We start from the raw sequence: 18321 nt of genomic DNA on the forward strand, positions 1-18321 counted from the left end.
GATTTGCTAGAATTTTGTTCAGGATTTTGGCATCTATGTTCATCAGGGATATTGGCCTGTAGTTTTCTTCTTTGTAGTGTCTTTTTCTGGTTTTGCAATTCGAATTATGCTGGCCTCATAAAAAGAGTTTGGAAGTCTTCCTTCTTGAATTTTTTGAAATAGTTCAAGGAGAATGAGTATAGTTCTTTGAATATTCGGTAAAATTTCCCCCGTGAAGCAGTCCAGGCCTGGGCTTTTGTTTGCTGGGAGAGACTTGATTACATCTTCTATTTCTTTTGTTGTTATTGGGCTGTTCAAGTTTTCTATCTCTTTCTGGTTCAGTTTTGGGAGACTATATGTTTCCTGAAATTTGTCCATTTCGCTTAGCTTGTCAAATTTGTTGCCGTATAATTTTTCATAATATTTGTTAATCCTTTGTATTTCTGTGGTGTCAGTTATTATTTCTCCTCTTTCATTTCTGATTTTGTGTATTTGGTTTCCCTCTCTTTGTTTCTTGGTGAATCTAGCTAACGGTCCACCAATCTTGTTTATCGTGTCAAAGAACCAGCTCTTTGTTACATTGATCCTTTGAATTGTTTTTGGACTCTATGTGATTTATTTCTGCTCTGATCTTTACTATTTCCTTCCTTCTACTTGCTCTGGAGTTTTCTTTCTGTTTGCTTTCTAGTTCTTTAAGTTGTGAGGTTAGATATTCTATTAGATATTTTTCTTGCTTCTTGAGGTAGGCTTGTAGTGCTATGAACTTCTCTCTCAGAACTGCTTTCACTGCATCCCATTGATTTTGTGGTGTTATGTGTTCATTTTCATTGGTTTCCAGGAATTTTTAAATTTCTTCTTTGACCTCCATGGTCACCCATTCATTGTTCAACAACATGCTATTAGCCTCCATGTTCTCAAATGTCTTTGCATGTTTTTGTTGCAATTGATTTTTAGTTGCATGCCATTGTGATCTGAGAAGATGCCTGATATGATTTCAATCTTCTTGAACTTGTAGAGACTTAGTTTGTGTCCTAACATGTGGTCTATCTTTGAGAATGTCCCATGTGCACTTTAGAAGAATGTCAATGCTGTAGTTTTTGGGTGTAATTATCTGTAGATATCTATGAAATCCATTTGATCTAGTGCTTCATTTAGAGTCTCTGTTTCCTTGTTAATTTTTTGTCTAGAAGATCTATCCAGTGATGTGAGTGGGGTATTGAAGTCCCCTGCTATGATTGTATTGCTGTTGATTTGTCCTTTGACCTCCTCCAGAAGATTTTTAATATATGTTGGTGCTCCTAAATTGGGTGCATATATGTTTACCAAAGTTATATTTTCCTGTTGGATAGATTCTTTTAAATATTATGTAGTGGCCTTCTTTGTCTGTAGTTATGGCCTTCATTTTGAAATCTACTTTATCAGATATGAGTATTGCTACCTCACCTTTTTTTTTTTTTTTTTTTTTTTTGCTTTTTGTTTGCTTGAAAGATTTTTTCCCATTCCTTCACTTTCTTTTTTTTTTTTTATCCTCACCTGAGGACATTTTTCCATTTTTTGTTCAGATAGAGTGGGAGGGAGAGAGAGGGAGAGCGAGAGAGAGAAACATCGATGTGAAAGGACACATCGAGTGGCTGCCACCCACACGACCAACCAGGGCCGGGGACAATCTGCAACCGAGGAATGTGCCCTTAGCGGGAGCCGAACCCGGGTCTCTCTGTGCCGCAGGCCGACGCTCCAACCGCTGAGCCAAACTGGCCAGGGCCCATTCCTTCACTTTCAACCAATGTGAGTCTTTTGTTGTAAGGTGGGTCTCTTGTAAACAACATATATGTGAGTCATGCTTTCTTATCCAGTCAGCTACTCTGCGTCTTTTTGTCAGAGCATTCAAACCATTCACGTTTAAGGTGATAATTGATATGTACTTATTTATTGCCATTTGTGTTTAGTGTGGTTATATTTTTCTTCCTATTTCTTCTACTAATTACAGTAGTCTTTTTAGTATATCTTGCAGTGCTCGTTTTGTGTTAATATATTCCCTTAGCCTTTTTTTTTTTTGTCTGTGATGTTCTTTATTTGACCTTTTATTTTGAGTGATAGCCTTGCTGGATAGAGTAGTCTTGGATTCAGATTCTTGTTTTTCCTGACCTTGATTACTTCATGCTATTCCCTTCTTTACTGTAGTGTTTCTGTTGAGAAGTCAGCTGAGAGCCTTATGGGGTTTTCTGTGTAGGTAACCTGTTGCTTATCTCTTGCTGCCTCTACGATTCCCTTTGTTTTTAATTTTTGGCATTTTAATTACTATGTGTCTTGGTGTGGGCCTGTTTGGGTTCTTCTTACTTGGGGCTCTCTGTCCTTTTTGAACTTGAATGCCTCTTCCTTCACCAAGTTAGGAAAGTTTCCTGTCACTGTTTCTTCAAATATATTCTCTAACCCTTGCCTATCTTCTTCCTCTTTGTGGACTACTATGATGCGAATGTTATTACATTTCCAATTGTCCCATAGTTCTCTTAAGCTATCTTTTTATTTTTTCCTTTTAGTTTTCTGATTGGTTGATTTTTTTTTACCCTGTCTTCTAATTCACTGATCCTGTCCTCAGCTTTCTCTTCTCTGCTGGTTAGTCCTTCCAATGTATTCTGAATTTCTGCTGTGTCATTCTTCATTTCCACTTCATTGGTTTTTAGTGTTTCTATATCTTTACTCATGGTGCTGATGTCCTTACTCATGCTGTTGAGCTTTCTCAAGATCATGGCTCTGAACTCTACCTCTGATAATTTGCTTAGCTGCATTTCATTGATCTCATCTTCGATAGAGTTCTCTTGTTGTTTCATTTGGGATTTCTTTCTTTGTTTCACCATTTTGGCTATCTCAGTGTGTTTTGGGGCTTGCCAAATTTTTTTTCTGTGGGTTTTGGTGTTTTTCTGTTTGTGGCTCCCTCTACTAGGTTTGAATGAGCCTGGGTGGGCCCACGTTACACACCACTGTCAAGTCTTACTTTTCTCGGTAGATTTGCAAACCCAGGAAAGGTTCAGTTATCCTTTAGCTTTTTCCTGGTGGCCAATAGTCTCAGTTACTCAGTGCCTTGGAATGTAGCCCTGGTGTTCTGCATAAGAGGATTTCCAGAAGGTTGGATAGATGCTGGTTGTTAATGAGACTCAATTTGCATTTCCTTGCCTCATCTGGGAAAGGCTGAATCTCCTATGGTTGGCTGCTGCTTTTTCCCACAGCTCAGGGATGGAGCACACTGGCCACCATCCTTTGTGGCCACACTCAGCAAAAACTCTGAGTTCCCTTCAAATCCCGGGTGTTCTCACAGAGTTTCAGTCCAGTCTGCCCTTCCTCTGTCGTAACCCCCATATTAGTGGCTGTGGCTATTTTAGTGCTCTGTCTAGGCTCTCTGTGCTGTGGAGTGGGATTGGTCTTTATTCCTCAAGGGCACTGCTCACAGCTAAGACTGCTGATGTCCGTGGGTTTTCAGCCTGCCACCTTTCTTTGCTTCCACAGATCCTACCAGTGTTCCTGGCTATATGGTCCTATATGCTGCTTTTCTGTTGCTTTTTAATGAGGATTTGTCTTTATTTTAGTTGTATTTCTCGTTTGGTACTGGGAGATCTGCATAGCTTCTATTCACTTTGCGTCCATTTTTCACATCCTCCGAAGCCTATCTAGTGCGCAGCTGGGTAGCAGAGGCCTTTCTGGTGCCCCCACACCCTGCAGGTCCACGCGTAACTGGATTGCACAGTCCCCCTGGGGACCAGACTTTATGCCTATGTTATGGGCTTCTGGGTCTCACAGGCCTCTCTGATGCTTCAGCACCCTGTAGGTCCCGCAGGTAACTGAATGGCACAGTCCCTGCTGGGCTGCACAGGCCTCTCTGGTGCTTCAGCATTCTGCAGGTCCTGGTGGTAACTAGATTGCACAGTACCTTCTGGGTGCTTCAGTCCCATGGGTAACTAGATCTCACAGTCCCTGCTGGGTCGCACAGGCCTCTCTGGTGCCCCCACGTCCACACACGGGCAGGCAGCTGGATGGCACCAGTCTCTCTAGGGCTCTGGCTTTCCAGTGCACTTGTGGGCTACTGGACCGCACAGGCCTCTATGGAGCTCCAGGTCCTACCGCTGGTGACTGTGTAGTGCTGCTGCCCCGTGGGGCTCAACTTCTGCTCAGCTTTTGCTATCGTTTTTGGGGATGGGTCTCAGCAGCTGGTCTGTGCTTCTGTTGCCTGGGGATAGATGTCTGCTCCCCAGCCTCTGTTGCTGGTGGTATATCTGGACTCTGATTGGGCTGCTAATCTACATATATGTTCTTTAACTATTTCCTTCACCTTCTTTATCTGGTCACCCACTCCCCGCTCCCCTTGGGCAATGGCCAGTCTGTAAAAATCTCTTTTTATAGCTGGTTTGTTCTAATCCGATTTTATACAAAATCTCCACACTGCACTTACTTATTACGTCTTCGGATCTTTTTTAATTTGAGCAATTTCTTTCCCTCTGCCCTTGACCTTTGCCCCCTCTGCCTTGCTGTTAACAGACTTGTCCTGTAAAATATCCTCAGGTCTAGATGTGTCTGTTTGCATTTATACCCATCCCTTGAATGTCCTGAAACTCACAGGTATTCAGAAAGGCTTGAAGGGGTTCAGGTTGACATGGAGGTGGGAGGCCTGTGGTTGCACCCACCCACTTTCCTTTCTAGGCTGAGCTGGATCAGAGGGATCACAGTCTGGTGGCCGCATTGAAAAGCCCCAGCAGCTCTTTTCTAACCATTTTCTCCTTCAGTGGTCTTCACTAAACCAATTAATTAATGATGCAAAAACTGTTTTTCCAACTCTATTATTCCCACAGTTATTGGCTGGAATTCTGTGGAGATTCAGTTTCCTTTATCCACTGTGGTTCTTGGGTTTCTCTCGAATATAGGCAGGATAGATGCTCACTAAATAAGTTGCCAATTTTTAGCATGAGGACTTGGTGTCCTAGTTTTTCTGTTATTGATCAAAAAAAATTTTTTGGCTTTATCTCTCTATGTTTTAAATATTAATCCTGGTTTTTATATGTTTATTGTGATATTTTATAATAATTTCACTCATTGTTTTATGCTTAAATTGAGTCACTTGTGGTCATTATTTTTCAAGCCAAAGGAAGTCCTTTGAGAATAGTAATTTTTTTTTAACCTTCATCTCAATCGGTTGCCTCCCATATGCTCCCCAACCAGAGATCCTGCTACCTGGGTATATGCCCTGACCAGAGATCGAATCCTCAACCTTTTGGTGTACAGGACGATGCTCCAATCAACTGAGCCATCTGTCCAGGGCAATAGTGATGTATTTTTTAAAAGAAGTTAAGCCCTGCCCTGGCCAGTTTGGCTCAGCAGTTAGAGCGTTGGCTTGCAGATCAGAGTCTTGGTTTCGATTCTGGCCAAGGGCATGTACCTTGGTTGCAGTTTGTCCCCGGCCCCGGTTGGGGTTGTGTGGGTGGCAACCAATCAATGTGTCTCTCTCACATCAATGTTTCTCTCTCTCCCTCCCTCCCACTCTGTCTAAAGATAAATGTAAAAATATCCTCAGGTGAGGATTTAAAAAAAATTATAAAAGAAGTTAAGCCTTACTCAGTAATTTTTTATGGTATCCCATGTTCCCCCTAGATCTTTGCCTTCATTTTAAATTTAGGTTTTATAATTATTCATCCTTTTAAGAAATATTTTAAATGTTACATTATTATGTAATGTAAGTAAATAAAAAGTAAATTTTGATGACAAAGGTGGTGTTACAAATTAGTAGGTAAAAGATCAGCTTTTGAATAAATAGAACTGGGACATTTGGCCTTCCATTTAGAAAAATAAAATAAAATCTCTACTTTAACTCAATGGCATAAACTATAAAAGGAAAATCAATAAATTTCACATATTAAAATTGAAAACTTCCATAAGATAGCTATCATAAATAAAGTGAAAAGACAAGCCAAGACTGATGTTCACATAAATGATAAAGGATTCATATACAGAATTGTATTTTTCTCTACTGGGTTATTTGAAGCCATATTTAGCTAAACTGGACCAAGAAATATAAAGACAAGGCATAAAAGAGGAAATCTAGATGAAAAGAGATTCAATTCTATTAATAATCATGGTTATGTGTATTAAATTTGCTGACTTTGGTTTGAAATTTTCTGAGAAAAAAATTAAGAGCTTGTTGTATTCTTTAGATATATGCAGGAAATATATTCACATCAGATTAAATAACATGCTATAGTTCTATTTTCTAGGAAACTTGACTTCTCTCTTTTCCCCAGAACAAAATTTTATTTTTAACATCTCTAAGCTCTATATTTTTTATTCATTCAGAATTCAAATACCTCTGAATATTCCCAAAGAAAAATGCATTTGAAATGCATCCTGTATCCTTTAGTCTCCTACTTTCTGTGCCCTTTGGCTATCACAGTCCCTCACCATGTCCCTTCATCCAGGGTTTTCTGCCTTCTGAGTGGCATCTTTCTGCACCCTCATCAATAACGCTTCTTAATAAGGATATCTTGGTCTCTCTGGAGAGTGGCAAAGTTCATAATTACATTTTCAAACCTACTATAATCTTTCCTAAATCTATATGTCTTACAACTACCCTGTTATACTGTCATTACATTTAGAAAATTCTACTAGGGAAAGTTGTTCTCGGAAACAAGTGAGAATCTCATGCTAGTGTCCATCTCTGGATTCAGAAGGCCTCAAATTGGGTTAAAGTTTTTCCTTTCCTCCCAAACAGGTATTTTGCAGAAAGAGATGCTACAGCAGCTCAGCAGGTCCTCTCTGACTCTCTTCATCCAAAATGCAGGTAATTATTGAAAACAAAAGGTGAATTAGGCTTTATGGATGAGGTAAAGTTAATTCCATCTCCTACATGGATCTGTTGATGAGATCCTCAGGAGTCAACCCACCAGAAGTAAGGTTTAATGCTCTTTCAAACAAGCCCTTCTGACAAATTCTGAATAGGATAGTTAAAACTACAGGTACTTATTTGCATTCACTCTCCGTGCAAAGGATTATTAAATTAGCTGGTGTGAGGTAGATTCCTTAATTGCTATAAAGTTCTGCCTTGCAAATACTATGAAATGACTTGCAGTTTAAAATATATTTGCACACTTACATATTATGCTGTATGGCTGCCTTAGGGTTTTCTGTACAGATTGTTTTTGTTGATAGTAAATAGAAATCATAGGCCTGAAAAATGCTGTTCTTTGTGAAATAAATTGATTAACTTACAAAAAAAATCTTCAGGTATATATGTAAAATGGAACCATTAGATTGAGATATATATTTAAAGGGACTGATAACATCACTGGTGTCCAGGAAGACTGAGGAGGTGGGCATAGAAGAAGGAGAAGGTAGAGTCTGGAACAAAAAGTCCATGATGAGGAAATAGAGGGGAGGATAAAAGTCATGAAGTCAGGGTCCAACTGAAAAGTCTGAAGTTGCTGAGCTTTTTGAAAAAATAAAATTCTAGATTCTAAATTATTTGCATTTACCTTTCTAAACTTCTTTTCTTTAACTGATTACATGAAGGGATATCACTAAAGAGGATATAAGGTATTTTTTCTTTGCTTTCATGTTTTGTTGCTTTTCTTTTCTTTTAGAGTAAGTAGGGGCAATAATTTTTAAAGAAATATAAATTCATGAAAGTTTTTCAAAAAGCAAGCATTTTCTATCTTTTAATTTAATATAGTTTATTATGTTTAGGCTCTGTTTTAGGGAGAGAAAAACTAGGTTAGACCAACCTGATAGAAAATGTCAAAAAACCCTTTCTACGACCACAGGTATACCTGGTTGGAGAAACATTTTGAACACTTTACCTAAAGGCTGACCATATCTCCACACATGCTCTGACCCAGTCTACTTTCCAGAGAGGGACATTTTATTTGAGAATTCTGTTGCACAGAGCAAATTTGCTCTTCTATTAATTTATTTCTAATTTCATTGTTATATGTAGTAGTTATATATGCTTTCATCATTCTTATTATAAGGAGTTCTGCTATTTTGAAATTCTGGTTTTGTATCACTTTTTTCTCCTCAGCACGGCAAGTTCCTTGTCAGTGTTCGTGTTTTCTAAATAAGCCCTAAGTTTCATCATACCATTCTCAAAATTCAGAAGCAGATTGACTTTGGGGTTCCCCTCCCACCTTACTATTATACTTATTTTAGCTTCTGTTGGCTAAAGTTTATTTAATTATACTATACTTCTCAAATTTATATTTATAATCTTTCATAAGATTAAATTATTATTATTTTCTTTACTTTGGGAAAACACTGAAATCACTTAGCTCTTTCTTGATATATTATTATAGGGTTAAAATCGAGCTATGTTATTTATTTATTTTTTTATCCTCACCAGAAGACATTTTTGCATTTATCTTCAGATAGAGCTGGAGGGAGAGAGGGAGGAAGAGAGAGAATGAGAGAGAAACATCAACGTGAGAGAGACATATCAAGTGGTTGCCACCCACATGACCCCACCCGGGGCCAGGGACAAACTGCAACCAAGGTACTTGCCCTTAATGGGAACTGAACTCAGACTCTCTGGTCCATGGGCCAATGCTCTAACTGCTGAGCCAAATTAGCCAGGGCGAGCTATGTTAATTTTTAACTACATTTTCTGAATTGCATATTTCTGTAATGCAGAGACTCTGAACCCCTTCTTATTAAAATTGACTGCAGAGTCTGTGCAGTGTCAGGTGGCATTTCTCGGAGGAATATTGTCCAGAAGACATGAATCCTCCATGGTCCTTGGGAAGAAACAATAAGCTTAAAATACTTTTTGATTACTCATTGAAGAGGGATTAATTTTGTCTATCAGACATTCTCACAGAAAGGCTTTATAGTTTTATCTCCTGCGTCAGCCTCAAAGAGGAAGTATTTGAGGGTTTGTGTGATTACTTTTATTTAAGAAAACACTAGCATTTGTGTGTGTGTTTGTGTGCGTGCATGCACATGCAGGCCATGTAGATAAAACTACCATGCATTGCCCTGGCTGGTTTGGCTCAACGGTTAGGGCATGTACCTTGGTTGCAGTTTGTCCCCGGCCCTGGTTGGGTCATGCGGGTGGCAGCCACTCGATGTGTACCTTTCACGTCGATGTTTCTCTCTCTCTCTCTCTCTCTCTCTCTCTCTCTCCTTCCTACTCTACCTGAACAAAAAATGCAAAAATGTCCTCGGGTGAGGATAAAAAAGTAATAATAATAATAATAATAAAATTTTAAAAATAATAAAAAAAAGCTACCATGCATTGTCCCTCAAGCTACAATAAAATTGACTAGATGGAATGCAAATATGGATCACTTCAAATTGATGGTAAATGTCACTGATTATAAATCAGAATGTTTTGAAAACGTTACTGTCCTTCACTGATGTCTGAAAAAATATATATTTACTGATTGTGATATCAACATAGGTTCTGTCAGTCCCTAAACGTTTCATGTGTTCAGCAAGGAGAAGCCTATATACACTAAGTAAAATTTTCCTGTTTGTCTATCCTTCAGCAAGCATTATTCATTATTGCTCATGGGACCATCTAGCCATTGAATCCTGAAGTAACTTGAGGGATAAATGATTCAAGTTTAAAGGAGGATTTTGACTGTTAGGTTTTGTTTGTTTGTTTGTTTGTTTGTTTGTTTGTTTGTTTGTTTGTGTGAGGTGGGTGGGTGGGATGGGTATGTGTGAGTGTTCCTGAAGAGAAGGATTCATTCTTTTGGGGCCAGGATATACTATAGGTAATCAAATGAGTGGAGGTTGTTTTGGCATTTTCTTTTATTTTCATTGCAGATAAAGATTTAACAAATATAGAGAGGCTATGCATTTACAAAGATTTATTGAAGAGAAAATAGATGCTTATAAATTCATTTATATAAAATTTCTTAAATTTCACACACACTCATTTTTATTTGAATATGAGTCTTTTAAGATAAAAATGTCCTGGTGCCTCTTTGGCTGGTTGGTCGGTTAGTTTGTTGGTTGGCAGTTACACTTTAAAAAGAGGTGGCATATTTTAACATGAATTAAAGACAGTTACTTGGTATTAAGATAGTCATTTACAGAGTATAAAATACATGTTAAATATAAGCCTTGCATTGTGTTTTTATGGCCTTGTGCTTATGTTACATGTGTGTCTTTTAATGTAGTATTTGCATTGTACTATAGAAAATACTCTTCTACTTGGAAGCTAAATGTTCATAATAACTCTAGTTTAAATTTTTTATTTAGTTCAAATGCTAACCACATATTTTAGTGTAAAACACTGTATTTGGCCACGACAAAGAGTGCAGCATGGTTATCGATGCAGAGGGTGTAAGGATGGGAGAGATGTGCAAGTACTCACAGTAATAGAATGCAAGGCAGTATTTTCAGAATGCTTCTGTGATAGAAACCTTTCTTCAAGAAGTCTTATTCAGAAGCTCAAATTATAAGATAGATTAAAAGCGGAACAGCTATAGTTTAACTGTCTAAGCTTAACAAGAGGAAATGTCATAGAACTTATTGAAACGAATTTTTTAAAACTTTCCCTTCCTTCTTTCCTTCCTTCTTCCTAACTTCCTTCTCCTTTCCCTTCACTAACTCATTTATTTATCAATAAATATTTATTTGATATCTAATCTGTGCCAGACATCACAAACAAAGCTGAATAGGATAAATGCCATGAAATAAAACCAAACCAGGGGAATCATGAGAGAGTGAGGTGACACCTAGTGAAAGGAGAGGTTTCATGGAAGAAACGTTGTTTGATAATTAATAATAAAAAAGAGTATCTTAATGTCTGGGTTTTAGGGCTATCTCCCACGGCTGAACTGAAGTGAACAGGAAATAAGTAGCATTGCTTCAAATAATTCCATTTCTGGGCTTCATATAAAGCTATATTGTGACTTTTTAATTGATGACATTTTCATTGGTTTGTGTTTGATAATGAAGTTATAGACATTTCTGCATCTAGTCAACAGTTTTAACATGAACATTAAAAGGGAACAAGTACCAATTAGAGTTTAAATCTTATTGATTTATTCATTCATTCAGCAAATTCAGCAAAACAGAATGGGAGCAGAAAAGGATGGACAAAGCTATTGGGTGAGTGTTGGATTTCACAATAAAGGTCATTGGTCTGAACCAGAACAAAAATGTCCAAGCATTTGAGATGATAAGGATGAAAATCTACTTGTCCTGTAGGAAATATATAATCTAATTTAAAAGGACCATTTATGCTTTGAATATATTTTTATTTGTATGATTATATAATACTACTTTGCCTGTCACCAACTGCAAGGTTTAGAAAGTTATAACTATATGGAAATCATTTTCAGAAACCATCATTTAGAATTGTATTTGGTAGTTTTCTTTTAAAAATTTTTATCAAGTATCAGGTTAGTAGATAAAAATGTACTTTAGTCTTTTTTTTTAGAGTGCCTATTTCATCTAAAAATATTTTGAACAGAAAAACGCTTTTTTAAAAATATACTAGATATATATTGCCAGACAGGATTTAAGAACTGTTTCATTTTTTGATAGACATGTAAAAAAGACTAAAAAATATACCCTGAGCATTAAAATTATATTTTTCTCATTTTAAAAGTAATGCCCAGCCCTGGCCAGTTTGGCTCAGCAGTGAGAATGCCGGCCTGCAGTCCAGAGAGACCCGGGTTTGGTTCCTGCTAAGGGCACGTACCTCGGTTGCAGTTTGTCCCCAGCCCTGGTTGGGTCATGTGGGTGGCAACCACTCGATGTGTCCCTTTCACGTCGATGTTTCTCTCCTCTCTCTCCCTCCCACTCTATCTGAGCAAAATATCAAAAAAATGTCCTCGGGTGAGGATAAAAAAAACAATTTTGTTAATAAATAAATAAATAAAAGTAATGCCCGGCCAGTGTGGCTTAGTGGTTGAGCATCAACCCATGCACCAGCAAGTCCCAGTTCAATTCCCGGTCAGGGTACATGCCCAGGTTGTGGGCCTGATCCCCAGTGGTGGGCATGCAGGAGGCAGCCAATCAATGTTCTCTCTCATTGATGCCTCTATTTCTCTTCTTCTCCCTTCCTCTCTCTCTCCAATATCAATACAAAAAAAAAATTTTAAGTAATATATGCTTTATTATAAATAATTTTGAAAATATAGGACAGTAAACAAAAAAAATCATCCCAATCTTATATACTCTAACATACCCATATTAATATTTTGTGGTATTTCATTCTAGCCTGCTTTCAGTGCACATTTGTGTGTGTATAATAAAGCTTAGCTTGTTCAATATATAATGTTTTATATTCTGCTTAGTCTTTAGCAATGTAGTTTTTATTGGCTGAATATATTATATGAGATTACCATAATTCATTTCACCAATCACCTTTTATAGGATATTTCAATAGTTTCTATGTCTTTGCCATTATAAATAGTGTTGTAATAACTATCCTTGCCTATGAAGCTTTGTCAATTGTTTTTTCTTTCATATACTTGGAAATGGAATTACCACGTCAAAGCATGAATTCTTAATTCTCTTGATATACATTATTGAATTTTTTTTAGTAAATTACAAAATTCAGGGTTTTGATAAGGTGAGAGGGAAGGGAAAACTGCCACTCTAATTTTTTTTTTTTTTTTTTGTGGTACGTGCCCCTGGGAGGAACCAGACCCGGGATTCTCTGCTCCACAGGCCGATGCTCAACTGCTTAGCCAAACTGGCCACGGCCCACTCTAATAATTTAATAACAATTTAAAAATCAAATTATCATATTTTTAAATCTGTTTCCCACATGTGACATACAGTTGGTCTTGCGGTTTGCACTTTGCAGGTACTCCTTTGCAATCGTGGGCATCAACATCACTGACCTGGCGTATAATCTACTGGTGAGCGGAGCTCTAAAAACTCACTTTTATAACGTTGCGCCGGAAGCACCAACTTTGTCGCACTTCCAGCAAACATTCTGTAAGTGTCCCGTTCCTTCATTATCAATGTAGGTTTCTAAAGAACACTCTAGACAAGGGTTGAAGCTGAGATATCTTTGTGATTTAACTGCTTTGGGGACTTTGAATTTTTTCTCTTGGTTTTGATTGTTTGTTTGTTTTTCTCATTTGAAAATCTACACTTATATTTTCAGGCATTGAGGATTTATCCTCTTTTCCAGCCCTTGCACACTATCCAATGTATCTGTTCTGGTCTTACTTAAAGGCATCGTGAGTGTCTCTCTCCCTTTGATCTAGCATGGCATAGCACTTGAGGGTGCAGGCTCTGAAGACAACCTGAGTTGACCCCAAGATCAATGTTTTCTCGCCACTTTAAGCCTCAGTTATCTCATCTGCAAAATGAATCATTTCCTTACAGAACTGCTATGAAGGTAAAATGAGATGATAGAGAAAAAGTTTTTATTAGCTATCTCCATAGTTAGTGCTCAGTGAACATTAGAAAGAGGAATTGTTGGTTTCGTGGTTGATACTGATCTAAGTCTCCCCAGTGAAATAGCCCAGCCATATCATTCTACAGTCGTGCTCATTGTCACCAAACCCTACCTATGTGCTCAAAGCTTCCAACAAGCTTTTAGTCCAACTGGCTATTTATTCCGTCAAAAATATTCACAGACAGCCAAGCATTATCAAATGTCTGAATGTGGTGGTTAAGCATATATCCTCAAATTCTTTGACACTAAGAAGTAGGTTATTTGTCCCTCTCACCCCTTGAATCTTGGCTGACTGGTTAGTTGACCAATAGAGTATAGCAGAATTAACACTAGGCAACTACCGAGACTAGATCAGAAAAGGCTTTTGCCTGGTTCTCTGGGATTAAGCTGCCTTTGGAGGCATGACCTACTATGTAAGGAATCCAATTCCTCCTGTTGTGAGGAAGTCCAGGAATCATAGAGCAGCTATATTTAGGTGATCTGACTGACATTTCCAGATGAGGTCCCAGCTGATATCCAGCGTCTACCATCAGACATGTCTGAAAATGGTTCCTGCCACCAGGAGTTAAGTCACCCCAACTTTCAGGTCTTCCCAGTTGAGACTCTGAGCATTGTGGAGCCATACTTCCAATACCTTTCTGAATTCCTAGCCTACTGATTCATGAGTACATTAAAATGGTTGTTTTAAGCCACTAGATATTGAAATAATTTCTTTAGCAACACTTGATAACAAAAACAGTAGGGAAAGCCTCAAGCATAAAAGAGAGTGCAAAACAAGCACAAATAAAGCCACTAGAAGCGGATAGAAACTACATAGGGAGAAGAAAACATCAAAAATCTGTATCCTTAGTATCCCCAAAGAGGAAAGAGAAGAAATTGCAACTATAAAACAGCAATGAGATGGTACAGAAAGAACATTCTGAGAATAAAAGAATGCTCTTAGAAATTAAAAATCATGTAGCAGAAATGAAATCACCAGGAAGGCTTAGAAAATAAAGCTGAAAGGAACAGAGGGATTATATCTTGACATAATAAAGACCATATAGGAAAAACCTAAAGCCAACATCATACTCAATGGGAAAACACTAAAAGCATTTGCCTTAAGAACAGGAACAAGGCAGATCACTTTCACCACTCTTCTTTAACATAGTACTGGAAGTCTTAACCATAGCAATTAGATGTGAAGAAAACATAAAAGGAATCCAAATTGGAAAGGAGAAAATGAAACTGTCATTATTTACAGATAACAAGACATGATACTGTACATAGAAAACCCTAAAGACCCCATCCAAAGTCTAATAGATTTAATAAATGAATTTGGCAAAGTAGCAGGATACAAAATTAACGTCAAGAAATTGAGGGTATTCTTATACACGAACAATGACTCCATGAAAGAGAAACTAAAAAAAGAAAACAATCCCATTTACCATCGTGGCAAAAAAATTAAGATACCTTAAGTTTGGAATAAACTTAACCAAAGAAATAAAGGACCTGTTCGCAGAAAACTACAGGTAACTGAAAAAGAAATAGAGGAAGATATAAAAAAGTGGAAGCACAAACCTTGTTCATGGATTGGAAGAATTAACATCATTAAAATGTCCATACTACCCAAAGCATCTGTAGATTCAATGTAATCCCCATCAAAACATCAACAACATATTTCACAGAACTAGAACAAATACTTCAAAAGTTCATATGAAACCAAAGAAGACCCCAAACAGCTACAGCAATTTTGAAAAAGAAGAACAAAGTAGGAGGGATCACAATAATGGATAACTACAAAGCCATAGTAATCAAAACAGCCTGGTACTGGCACAAGAACAGGCACATAGATCCATGGAACAGAACAGAGAACCCAGAAACTGACCCAAATCATTATGCTCAATTAATATTTGACAAACGTGGCAAGAGCATACAGTGAAGTAAAGATAGCCTCTTCAATAAATGGTATTGGGAATATTGGACAGCTACATGCAAAAAAATGAAGCTAGACCACCAACTTACACCACAAACAAAAATAAACTAAAGATAGATAAAAGACTTAAATGTGACTCGTGAATCCATAGAAATCCTAAAAGAAAATGCAGGCAACAAAATTTCAGACATCACACACAGCAGAATTTTCACTGATACAACACCTAAAGCAACAGAAACAAAGGAAAAAATGAACACATGGGACTACATCAAACTAAAAAGTTTCTGCACAGCAAAAGAAACAACCATCAAAATGAAAAGGAGCCCTGGCCGCTTTTGCTCAGTGGTTAGAGCGTCGGCCTGTCGTCCGGAGAGACTGGGGTTTGGTTCCCACTAAGGGCAGATATCTCGATTGCAGTTTGTCCCCAGCCCTGGGGTTGTGTGGGTCGCAACCACTTGATGTGTCCCTTTCACGTCGATGTTTCTCTCTCTCTCTCTCTCCCTCCCACTCTATCTGAACAAAATATTGAAAAATGTCCTCTGGTGAGGATAAAAAAAAAAATGAAAAGGGAACTCACTATAATTGCCAACGGTACATCAAATAAGGGGCTAATTTCCAAAATGTATGGAGTACTCATACAACTCAACAAAAGGGAGACAAAGAACCTAATTTAAAAAGTGAACAGAGGATCTAAATAGACACCTCTCCCAATAGGACATGCAAATGGCCAAGAGACATGAAAAAATGCTCAAAGTCACTAAGATGCAAATTAAAACAACTACCAGAATGGCCGCCATCAACACATCATCAAACAACAAGTGTTGGCGAGGGTGTGGAGAAAAGGGGACTCTAGTACACTGCTGGTGGGAATGCAGACTGGTGCAGCCACTATGGAAAACAATATGGTGTTACCTCAAAATATTAAAAATTGAACTTCTATTTGACCCAGTGATCCCACTTGTAGGAATATACCCTAAGAAGCCTGAAACACCAATCAGAAAGAAGATATGTACCCCCATGTTTGTAGCAGCACTATTTACAATAGTTAAGATCTGGAAACAGCCTAAGTGACCATCAGCAGACGAATGGATAAAAAAGCAGTGGTACATATACACAATGGAGTACTATGCAGCTGTAAGAAAGAAAGATCTCTTATCCTTTGAGACTACATGGAGGGACCTGGAAAGTATCATCCTAAGTGAAACAAGCCAAACAGAGAAAGACAAGTATCATATGGTCTCACTTATTTGTGGAATATAATGAACATACAGTCTGAGGAATGGGGTAGTCCCAGAGATGTGGACGTGGAGTACAGACTGACAATCCCCAGAAGTGGGGGTGGTGGGGAACAGATAAACCTCAGAACTTATATGCATGTATGTATGAACAATGGACATGGACAACAAAGCTGGGGACAGGGCAGGGAGGGAGGGAGAGGGGGGAATCAGTGGGGGGAAAAGGAGAAACATCTGTAACAAAAATAAATTAATTAATTAATTAAAAAATAAATAAATAAATAAATAAATAAATAAATAAATAAAATTTTACAAAAAGAAAGAAAGAAAGAGCTCTTATCCTTTGAGATGACATGCAAGGACCTGGAGAGTATTATCCTAAGTGAAACAAGCCAATCAAAGAAAGACAAATATCACATGATCTAACTTATTTGTGTAATATAATGAACAAAACAAATTGAGGAACAAAATAGACCCAGAGACATGGAAGTGGGGTACAGACTGGCAAACCTCAGAAGAGGTGAATGTGGGGGGAGGGAAGAGATAAACCACAGAACTTCTGTGCATGTATGTGTAAACAGGGATATAAACAATAATGCTGGGGGTAAGGGGTGGGGGAGTGGGAGGAGGGTGTCAATGGAGGAAAAATAGAGAAACATCTGTAACAAAACTAAACAAATTTTTTAAAAAAGAATATAAAGCTGAAAACTGTTTCAGGAAGAACAGTATAGATGAAAATATAAATAAATATAGGTTGAGAAATTAGAGGATCAGTCTAAGAAGTCTTATAACTGAATAAAAGGAGTGCCAGCAATAGAAGAGTTAAACTAAAGGGAAGGAATCAAAGAAATAAATCAAGAAAAATTTTCAGAAGTAAAGGATGAGTTTTCATATTTAAAACAATAAGCACTAGCATAATAGATTAAAATATATTCACACCAAGATCCACATTATTATGAAATTTCATGACACTGGAAAGAGATGATTCTAAAAATCACCAAATGATTAAGTGAATAATTGGGGATCAAGATACAGTTGGACTTCTCAATAGCAATATTGTATTCTAGAAGAGAGTGAAATAAATATTGTCTTCAAAAATTTCAGAAACTATTTTTTAAAACCTAAGGGAATATGATTTTTCAATTTAGAATTCTATACCTGGTCTAGCTAACCAGTTAAGTATGGGAGTATAATAAAGACATATTTTTAATATAAGGTCTTAAACATTTTACCTCTTGTAACTTTATCAGGAAGCTCCTAAAAATATGTTTCCACAAAATAAAAGTGTAATCCTAAAGGAAATTAATTAGGTCCATAATGCATGAAATATATCATAGAAGAGAAGTGAAGAGAATCTTCAGGATGAAGGTGAAGGGAAAGCCTAAGATGATATCTATGCAGTAGTCTGAGAATGATAAATCCAGATCTTAGCAGGTCAGAAGTCTCTGGAAGAGACTCTTTGAAAAATATGAAATTGATGGAATATCTACCAAGTTTTAACACGTTGAAAGGACACCGGCATACTTAGGGGATAGTTTAGGGTTAAATTAAGTAAATAGAAACTAAGCAAATAAAGAAAGAGGGCAGTTATTAATACTAGGTTAGAAAATTGTTAGAAAATGTGATAATGTGGTTGGAATGGGTTTAAAGGAGTTAAGTCTTCATCTTCTATAAAGGGAAGTAAAAAAAATCAAGCAACAGGAAGTATGTTATCTAGAGCTACAGAGGTAAAAAAAAAAAAATAAGAATCAGCTAAAAGAGTTGAAACCTTGCTTTAGGGAAGAAGGAAT

At 37.4% G+C, this 18321-nt stretch overlaps 1 protein-coding gene across 3 annotated transcripts in view; it reads left to right on the forward strand.

The window, feature by feature from the left end:
• The window catches only part of ELMOD1 (ELMO domain containing 1), a 118146-nt gene that overhangs the window by 78786 nt on the left and 21039 nt on the right, over positions 1-18321 (forward strand). For all 3 annotated transcript variants that reach the window (XM_036258662.1, XM_036258663.1, XM_036258664.1), the window contains 3 exons: positions 6728-6796; positions 11020-11070; positions 12779-12912. In XM_036258662.1, coding sequence (XP_036114555.1) covers positions 6728-6796; positions 11020-11070; positions 12779-12912 — 254 coding nt within the window. The remainder of the gene's footprint in view (positions 1-6727; positions 6797-11019; positions 11071-12778; positions 12913-18321) is intronic.

The sequence above is a fragment of the Molossus molossus genome, unplaced genomic scaffold, assembly GCF_014108415.1.
Source record: "Molossus molossus isolate mMolMol1 unplaced genomic scaffold, mMolMol1.p scaffold_m16_p_13, whole genome shotgun sequence".
Classification (NCBI taxonomy): Eukaryota; Metazoa; Chordata; class Mammalia; order Chiroptera; family Molossidae; genus Molossus; species Molossus molossus.